This window comes from Montipora foliosa, chromosome 2 (assembly GCF_036669935.1).
Source record: "Montipora foliosa isolate CH-2021 chromosome 2, ASM3666993v2, whole genome shotgun sequence".
Classification (NCBI taxonomy): Eukaryota; Metazoa; Cnidaria; class Anthozoa; order Scleractinia; family Acroporidae; genus Montipora; species Montipora foliosa.
The window spans coordinates 51842022-51852021 of record NC_090870.1 but is presented as its reverse complement, the minus strand read 5'-3'; the positions used below and the strand labels follow the sequence as shown (position 1 = coordinate 51852021).

At 40.9% G+C, this 10000-nt stretch overlaps 1 protein-coding gene across 1 annotated transcript in view; it reads left to right on the top strand.

The window, feature by feature from the left end:
- The window catches only part of LOC137993509 (probable E3 ubiquitin-protein ligase makorin-1), a 22096-nt gene that overhangs the window by 10990 nt on the left and 1106 nt on the right, over positions 1 to 10000 (top strand). Inside the window, exons 11-17 of the mRNA XM_068839418.1 lie at positions 449 to 512; positions 605 to 687; positions 2594 to 2675; positions 4331 to 4373; positions 5677 to 5744; positions 7071 to 7144; positions 9067 to 9151. Of these exons, the coding sequence (XP_068695519.1) occupies positions 449 to 512; positions 605 to 687; positions 2594 to 2675; positions 4331 to 4373; positions 5677 to 5744; positions 7071 to 7144; positions 9067 to 9151 (499 nt within the window). The remainder of the gene's footprint in view (positions 1 to 448; positions 513 to 604; positions 688 to 2593; positions 2676 to 4330; positions 4374 to 5676; positions 5745 to 7070; positions 7145 to 9066; positions 9152 to 10000) is intronic.

Sequence of the window (10000 nt, the reverse complement as noted above, 5' to 3'; positions counted from 1 at the left end):
ACTCTGACCAGGGTGGAAATTGAACCCACGACCTTCGGGTTGGATCACCGCTGCTCTACCGACTGAAGGCTCATTAAACTTTGAGACTTTTCGTTTAGTTGTTAGGAATGAAGATATTGCTTGAAAGATAGAATTGTCGTGAAGAATTCATAGATTCTGTGGGGTACTTTAAATTGCTGTAGTTGTTGGGTTTACTACGATTTTCAGTTGAGTAAGACAACTGGGAAGTTCGGTGATAAAGTTTTGACGTTACCACGTTGTGAAAGGCAGCTTTTTCCGTTTCAGTGCATGAATCGAGCACCTTACGTTTTCTGAAAAGGTGCGCCAAACAGATCAACAGTTTCTTTGTCAGACAACGTGGTAACTTTAACATCGAAACCTTATCACCAAACTTCCCAGGTGCCTTACTGAAGCGAAAGTCGTAGTAATTTCTGTTTTCTTCCTTTAGAGCATCGTCAAGTGTGTATCGAAAGTCACGAGAAAGACATGGAACATTCATTCGCTGTGCAAAGGTGGGTCCAAGAGGCAGTCATAGTTTTGTACCTAATTTGTTTCCATTTGTTTCAAGTTCTTTGTGTTAACGACATTCTTCCTCTCTTTACAGAAGTCAAGGAGTAACATGTGGAATCTGTCTGGAGGTAGTGCGAGAGAAAGAAAATCCTAGTGATCAAAGATTTGGAATCTTAAGTTAGTTGTGTCCTTGTCATTTCGTAAATAACTTAAGTAGTAGCCCGTTTAAGAAATGTTATTGTGATACTTTCCACCCTTTACCGTATATAACATACGGTATCCAATAAAATAGAAAACGGAATCAACTGATTAAGGTTCACTTTATGTTGCAGTGAAATCCCAACGGAATTCTCATATGAACGTTAGCCTTGATACAGCAATTCTCTATTTTCGAATTCCCCATAATACACTTTGTTTCCCCCCCCAAATTTTGCATAAACCATTGTTTTCAAATGCTCTTGGGAATATGCAGTGTCCCCAAGAGCATTTGAAAACAATAGTTTATGCAAAATTTGGGGGGCAAACAAAGTGTATTATGGGGAATTCGAAAATAGAGAATAAGCCCTTATCAATATCAGAGTTAATGGATAAACCCTGTCAATATGAAGGAAAATATCTGAGCAATAATGCTTTGAATATTCGAAATTTTACAAAGAACGTACAGGATCATTAAGGCCGGGACACACTAGGCGACAAGTCGCAGCGACAGGTCTCACAGTGCGACAAGTTGCTCCGTGTGTGCTACGTGCAAAACAAGTCGCTGCGACACGACGCGTGTTCGGTGCATATGCACTGATCTCATATGAGGGGGAATGTGAACTAGTTTTCTAATTCAATATGGCTGACCATATGACAGTCTCTCATTGGTTCATTTATATTTTGTTGCAGGCGACAGTGCTGCTTTCGCAAATTTTGTCGCTGTGATTAGTCGCACGAATTCAAACTGGTTTGAATTCGTGCGACTAATTGCGGTGACAAAATTCTGCCGCAGAATGTCGTAGATTCGACTCCTGCAATGGAGCACTCCGAGTATTATCTCTTGACTTCATCTACTTGGGTCTCCTCCGTTACAGAAAAGAACCTTGTTATCATATTACACTTTGATTTACCTAGTATTGAACGACTTAAGGCCTGTTTAGGCTTAATTCTTGTCAAGTTAAAGTGGGTCCGAAAAGATTGACTTATCATTTCTTTTCAGTTCCGTTTGGTTTGGAAATACCAAAAGGAGAGTTAGTGTTGTTATTCCCCAACCGAGGAGAGAATGAAACATAGCCTAACCTACGGTGGTGCAAAATTGTGAAACTCTTTACCAAATGAGGCTCGGAGTTGTGAATCGCTTGCCTCGACCATAAATTCTCTGAGTCCTCGGCACAGTAATACAGTGTAGATAGATTTCGCTAAAGACAAGCTTATGTTCTAAGTTTGCAATGTATGGTAATCTTTTAGATAGTAATACTCAATGAGAACGTTGCTGTATGTATTGTCATATTGTTTAACATTTAGGTCAATTGATTTGTAATTAAAGGTTTTTTTTAAGCATTTCTTTTTGGATACTGTAATTTAGTTATTAATGCAAGCCCTTGCTGGAAACCAGCTTTGTGTTGAAGTAGGCCAGCGTGGATAAATAGCTGATCTTATCTGATCTTATCTTAAGGCCTGGCCAAACGTTCGCAACATTTCAACGCAACATCTTGCAACATTGTTACATGATGTTGCGACATGTGTTGAACGGGCTGGCCAAACGCACGCAATATTTTCAACGCAACATGTCAATGTTATGCGACCCAGGCCCCTGGCACGCAACAAGTGGACCTAGCGCGCATGCTCTAGTACAACAATGTTGCGTGAACGAGTAGAACATCATGCAACATTCAAAATGTTGCACGAAAAATTTTCCCGTATTCAAATTTCATCATCCAACATGTTGCAACATACTGCAACAGGGTGGCCAAACATATGCAACATGTTGTGCCCAACAATGTTGCAAGATGTTGCGTTGAAATTTTGCGTGCGTTTGGCCAGGCCTTTAGTCGTTATTTCGTCAAAGCAACGTGAAGGTTGTCATTCCTTGATTTCTTTTCAGCCGATTGTAATCACTCTTTCTGTTTGCCGTGTATTCGCAAGTGGAGAAACACATCACACTCCTCTGAAACCAAGATTGTCAGGTACAATGCGACTAGAACAACGATGAAATCCAAAGTTGACAAACGTCGCAACATAGTTAATAGAGGGGAATGGTTAGGAAGCTCGGCAAAGATCAAAGGAGCAAACAAAGATGCCAAGATTTAGGTTGGAAAGTCCACGACCGTGCACAATCTTTTGTTTTGCGCTCATACACTATGCATGAATTACGTAATCAACACGTTTCTATTGGTTAGTGCCTCAGTACGGAGTAAACAACTATTGTGTTTTGTGCACGGTCATTGTCAAAAAAGAGAACAAAAACTTACAACAAAGAAACTTATCGCGTTTCAAAACCATTCTCCTCTATTAACTATGGTCGCAACAAGTCAAGCTCTTTGTTGACATTCGCATGCTGGATTGAGTTGCACAAATTGACATGTACTGAGGCATGAGTGAATTTTATATTTCGCACGTTCAGTCCGTGCAACATCGATTGACTGTGTTTTTGTCTTCGTCGGTTTAGTACTTTCGTTAAACAGGTCAAAGTGTCGTAGGCGCCTCCCAAACATACTAACCTTTCGACTTTTCTAGTTGTTGTTGCCTAAATTGTTGCGAAAAGTGAAGTCGGTTGTATTTTCTGCAAATCTCCTCGCAGCGCTTCAATATATTTCGCGCTGTGTGAAATGTTCGTCATCTTTTTCGCTTAGTTTTGTAGCAGCAGAATTAAAATGCTTCCTTGAAGTGCCACTACGATGAAAATTTTGCATGCCTTTTTTTTTCAGATTTTGAAAATAGACGTACTAAATAGGTATCATGCCAATTTTTATCTCAAAATTCCCACGGGAAGTATGATTATTGTAACGCAGTTTTTCGGTTTTCGCTGTCCGCCATTTCTCGAACGGCAAATGACCGTGAGCGAGGAAAAGGGTTGGGTCTAGCTGGATCGCCTGGGTCTGACGTCATACGCGCAACGCTCAAAATAAACGCGGCTAATTCCTCATGCCATCTATGAGATGTGAGAGATCGCCGAGTTGCTTTTTGCTGATATTATATCATTACTGATACTCCTTGATCGACTTGTTCGCTTTGTCAAACGCCACGAAGCGATGCGCGTATGACGTCACGAGCCAAGTCTTGCGTGAAGACCGCTTACAAAACAATCGCAGGCTTCTCCAATGCCGTCCGAGTAATGGCGGACAGATTTTTAGCGGTTTTTGGCTGGCTATTTCCCGACTTATCTCTCTTCTATCGTTCCAAATTTAAATGCATTCTATTATTTTGAACATATTGACTTTTTTATTGACGTTGCAAAAATCCGAAAAGAAAACCAAAATGTTCGGCTGCTTCTCCAAGCTTCCGACTACTGTCGAGCGCGCAGAAATCAAATCACATCGTTGAGCCCAGTTCAGTCAACATAGTCGGAAGCTGGGAGGAGCCGCCGACCATTTGATTGACGGTAGCGAAAAACGCATTTGTCGGTTGACCTTTGAATTAAAGAGTCCGCATGTTATTGAAAGGCGCAGTAACAAGCAACTTTTGTTGCAACAAACTTTCGAGACAAGATGCGCAATTGCCGAGACGGTGCAACATCGCCTACTATATCGCTATATTCCATTCAAAGAAGCACTTGGCCATAGGGAATGAAGGATAATTTTATTTTCTCTGCTGACACAATTGTCATTTTTGTCTTCCTCAGAGCATGTCCAATTTGCCGTGTCCCGTCAGCATTTGTTACCCCGGTAAGTCAAGAATCTTGACATTTTACGTCCTACTTTCCACCATTAGTCTCGGAGTCTGAGTCAACTGTTTGTTGAGTTGGTTTTTTCAAATACTGTCTCCTCAAAAATCCATTTGTTTGAATTGTTATGATTTGTAGTTTCTCCCAACGAAATGAAAGTTTGATCATCATATTTCGATAAGCAACTAAAGGCCCGGATCAACGTCGGTTCCAGCATCGCTGTTCAACGCCGGAAATCGAACGGATGTTGAAGCAAATGTTGAAGCCGTCTGCTCTACCAACTGAGCTATCAAACCAGCTGGAAGCTGGTCAATTGCGCGTGTAAAGGCCCATAGTAGGGGATGCAAGCGGCGTCAACATTTGCTTCAAAGTCCGTTCGATTTTGTTTGCCCCCCCCTCCCCCCCCTCCCCCCCTACTTTCAACCGTGTGGTGCGGTGGCCTCATGGTTGGTGCACTCGACTCCGGAGCGAGTGGTCGGGGTTCGGGTCCTGGCCGGGAACATTGCTGGCCGAGGTCATTGTGTTGTGTTCTTGGTTAAGACACTTTTCTCTTAAATGTTGGGGGTAGCCCTGGGATGAACTAGCATCCCATCCAGGAAGAAGTAGAAATACTCTTAGTCGCTTCATGCTACAGATACTGGGATAAGGTCCGGCCTAATGGGCCACTTGGCTCGTAAGCAGACTTTTACCTACCTACTTTCAACCGTGTTGAAACATGTTGAATCGAGGTTAAATCGAAGTTGCGTCAACAACCATTCAACGTTTCTTGTGTTATCGCGAATATTGAACGAAGTTGAAGTCGTTTGCCCCCCCCCCCCCCTCTTTCAACATTGCTGGGTATGCGCCTGCGCACTAATCAATCTCTCAATGACGTATCCATTTTCGTATCCATAGTAACAACCGCGGCTGCAGCCTGGGACTGACTAGAAGGCGTCACGTGAAGCTTTGTTGAACCAAATGTTGATGATAGAGCAAGCTGTTTGTCCGGGCCTTAAGTTATACTTCATGTTTGAACTAATTTTTATTTGATGTCCATTTCAATGCATTTCATATTTTCTAAGATCAGTCTCTCTGAATGTGCGAATGAACCAGCGAAAAGGACGTTTTAAGGGACGACAGCTACAGCGAAAACATAAGTTCGCTTAAAATTGTGCCCTCGAAGTATTTCTCACAATGATCGAGGACGAAACCTATGTACATCTTGATTGGTAGGAATGGTCTTGAATTGAAATAGAGAGTGAATGGAAGATTCGTTGTTGCTTGCTCATGTGAAATCAAAATGTGTACATGTTAACACTTTGCAGAGTGAAGTTTGGGTTGATGATCCAACGGAAAAGAAAAAGCTAATAGATGGCTACAAGTCAGCCTTGAGGTAAGAGTTGTTTTTCTTTATTATTATTATTATTATTGTTATTATTATTATTATTATTATTATTATTATTATTGTTATTATTATTATTATTATTATTATTATTATTATTATTATGCAGTATGTAGTACGTAAGTATGCTTACAAATATAAGTAGGAAAAGGCACTATTGTGTAACAATCCCTACTGTTAAACCTATTTACAAACCAATTGGTAATAACTAACGAACCAACATTTGAGAAAGGAACAAGAGTTTATTTTCCTTAATAACTCGTCGAAACCTTGAATGACCTTGCTATGTTTAGGGTGTACGATAAAACTGCCTTCTGCATATTAAACAAAACCTGGTTCCCTCTATCCAAACCTAAAAACTTCCTAACTTTCTCCGCCGTCTCCATAGAGTAGCCTCCTAGTACATCAACTATCACATTAAACTGTGTGATAGTGTGGCCGGGGAACTGTTGGCGCATCTCCCATCTCAACGGCGCATACTTGTCAGTTTTCTCCTGTTTCTTCTGTTCTCTGTTGGAAACCCAAGGGCAGCTCATCTCAATAAGGATCACCTTCTTCTCCTTTCTGTCCACAATTCTCGCATCAATTCTGTTAGCCCTAACTTCCGTATTTTCAGCAAATACTGGGACATTCCAGTACGCGCACGCTCGGTCATTCTTGTACTCGGGTTTAGGTGAGACTGGAGAGTACCAAGGGGGGATACACTGGATTATTATTATTATTATTATTATTATTATTATTATTATTATTATTATTATTAGAGTGGTTTTCAATTGAGTGTCGTAAGACAACTACCAAAGTAATTAGTTCGACCAATCACAGCAGCTGCAAACAGCGCAATGAACCAATCCAAATTCTTAGCAATCTCATGTAACTTGCTCTAAGCGCGGGAAATAACGCACGTGCAAGTGGCGATTGGTTTTGGTTTTCATTTCCATTGGTTGATAATCTGGCACGAGCTTTTTAAGCCAATCACCAAGCGTAGCAATTGCAATCGCGTAAGTACTTTCGACAGCCATTCGAAAACTGCTAAGTGTAATAACCATCTTCCTTTAATGGGCCATTTCCGAGTTGCTGTTTGTCTCGGTTTCGAAGTGAGTCTTGGTGCTCAACTATTGTAAGGGAAATGAGTTTTATTTGCATAAGAATACGCAACTCATTTCCATTTGAATGGTTGTGCACTAGGACTCGCTTTGAAACTGAGGCATGCAGCAACTCGGAAATGGGCTATTATACCATGCGCGTTGACGTTATCACGTTTACGACTTTAAAATCTTTGCATCTCGACAATCGCTTATTCCTTAACTGATTTTGCAGAGAGAAGCCCTGCAGGCATTTCAACCAAGGCAAAGGGACTTGCCCATTTGGTTCTAGCTGCTTTTATAAACATGGTAAGGAACTAACAACCATATTTGGAAAATCCGTGAAGTTTTGACACCAATTCGTGAATTGCCGTAATAAAAGTAAATTACATGCGAGTTTTCACCCGACACGAGCGTGTAATTTTCAAAACTCCAAACTATTTTATTGGTATCCTGAAGCATCTCTTCCAAGTCGTTCCAAATGTCAACCTCCGTCGTTCCCAGGGCCCACTCTCTTTTTCCCTGAAGAAATTACCCTGGCTGCGGCTGATCACGTGCCTATGAGTACAGAACCCGTTCTCTACCTCGAATTAACTATCATCGTTAATTCGAAATTTGCTCCGAATTTACTATTGTCGTTAATTTAGAATGCTGAATGCTTGATGTGGATTATGGGAAATGGTGATATATCTTTTAAGAGGAAACCCAAGTGTATGGACGTTGGACTCGAAAACCTGGGAATGTTGATTAATTCGTCACCAAACCACCTGACCACCACACCGCTAGCTGCTCAAGGACAGTATTTTAAACACTGTTTGTTAATGCTGTATTATTATTTGGCAACAAACAATGTTGTTCACTGGGAAAGTTCGTTTACCAAACTTCACGACAGCTAAACATTTTAAAATCAAATCTTAGGCCTAATTACTCTTACGCAGCAATATTCTATGCGAGAGTTGAGTAAATCTTTTTTCTGAAAGTCTTGATCTGGTAAAGGAGAAAGAAGCGGTTCCTATAGAGTAGAAACTCCGGGTTCAAATCCAATCCACGGATAAAATTTTATATTTTCCTTATTTCCTCTGCTACGTCCTGGGTCACAGTGTTCTAAATTAACGATAATAGTAAATCCAAAGCAAATTACAAATTAACGATAATTGTAAATTTAGAGAAGAGATCATGTTGGAGTACAAATGAAATGCATACGGAGGGTGGGTCTTCGACCGAATTTTATCAATAGTATTCAGCTTTATCTAGGGGAGGACGAAATAGATTGTTTTTCTTTTCCAAATGGCGCCCACGTTCTTGAGGTAGACTTCCAAGTTGTGCTGCTTTTGGGTGATACAATCGTGATTTTAAAAGTAAAACAAGTAATTTGTGTGAAATAGAGTGACAGTACTTCCAACAGAATACGGAAGATAATTACTTTGTTGGAGATTGATAGGTATTCTCGAGCCACGCGATGATTAATTTCCACTCCCTACTGAGCTCAGTAGATGAGTTCATTGGAGCCAAAACTTTAACCTTCGTTCCCCTCCCCTTGTTCATTTTTCTGAAATCTGCAAAAATCTGGCAGACACGTGACCAGCCGCAACCTGGGTACTTTCTCGAGAAAGACTGGGGAAAGAGAGGACCCTGGGAACGAGGTTGTCCAAATGTAGGGTAAAAAATATAGCGAGAATGTGATCATGTCCTCCATGCGGCCTCAAGTCGGGTCATTTTACTTCGCTGCTTAATAGTTCATTTCCGAGTTCATGTCTGTCTCCCTTTCAAAGCGAGTCTAAGTGCGAAGTTTTTGTAATGGTAATTAGTTCTGCTTTACATATGAATGAAAACTAATTTTCACAACAAAAACTTCGCACTTAGACTCGCTGTGAAGATGAGGCAGGCTTGAACTCGGAAATGGCCTATTAACAGAGAACGCCAAAGAATTGCAACAAAGAGAAAAGCTCAAGCTTAGAGCGAGCAAAGCCCGGTTATTGCTTTTTTTCATGAATTAAAATGTGCAGTTTTGTTGTTCTCTTGTCCATTTCCCCAGTTATTGTGTAAAGCTCCCCGTAATATGACACGAAGAGAACACTTATCTGCCAAAGAGGATAAAAACGTTTGCATTACAAACAATCCCCTAGCTTTTTTACTGCAGAACTGAGGGAATTCGGTCTTAACAATTAGTCCTGTGGGGTCAAGTCGCGGCATTTTAAGAAAGAAGCCAATGATAAGTTTTTTTGTTGTAGCTTATCCTGATGGAAGAGTTGAAGAAGTGAAGTTAAGGTATTGTGATACATCACAGGGAAAAACAAAGATCTTGCAAACCTATAGGTAAGGTGCTGATAATGGAGCGGAGTTTATAGGAAAATTCACCACATGACTCGTGAATTCCACGTTAAATTTCACGCGAAAAACCGATATGGCACGAGTCGCGACGTGCATAGCTTTTTCAAAGATGAAGCCATTTAATTTACTTTTGGCAATGCGCACTAAAACAAGCCATTTCAAAGAGCTGCGTCGACTGTCAGGAGCCAGGAAAAGTTCTTTTTCCTCACTTGTTTTTTCCTCACTTGTAAACGGAAAAATGTGGTTTGAAAACATAGTTGCTAATGCTCGTTTTAAAGTCGCAATTCCACACAGAATACTACGTCTTGATAGCCAATCAGATGGAGAGAATTCCCCTAGGTATGCGATTCAAATCCAAATCCTGTGTAATTTCTTTGGCCAATCACATCAGACTGGAGCCAAACGCGGGAAAAATCGCGTGCGAGAAAGTCACAATAGGCCTTTTCGGTAGGAAGACCTTAAGCAGCAATGACCAGAACCAGGTTGCTGACCAGCGGTTTTCGTTAAAGCAACAATGGTTTGCTGGGGGTACTCAGTCTCGCGGGCTCAGAAAACCTGGTCGTGGTCATTGTTATTTAAGGTTTTTCTTTTCGGCATATTACAATTCAGCTGGAAAGAGAGGTTTAGAGGACAGCCACAGGAAAGTGGACGATATGTAAATATTTTCAAATTCATTCCAACGTGTTTCTATTGTTTTTGTCTTCATTGCCTCACTATCAAGCTGAATATTTGATATTTCGAAAATGGCCTGTTGGTTTTGCTCGTCTTTGATTGGCTGAAATGTGGCGAGAGATTTTAAAGGGCAATCACTAAGACCAAAGCAATGATTCATTT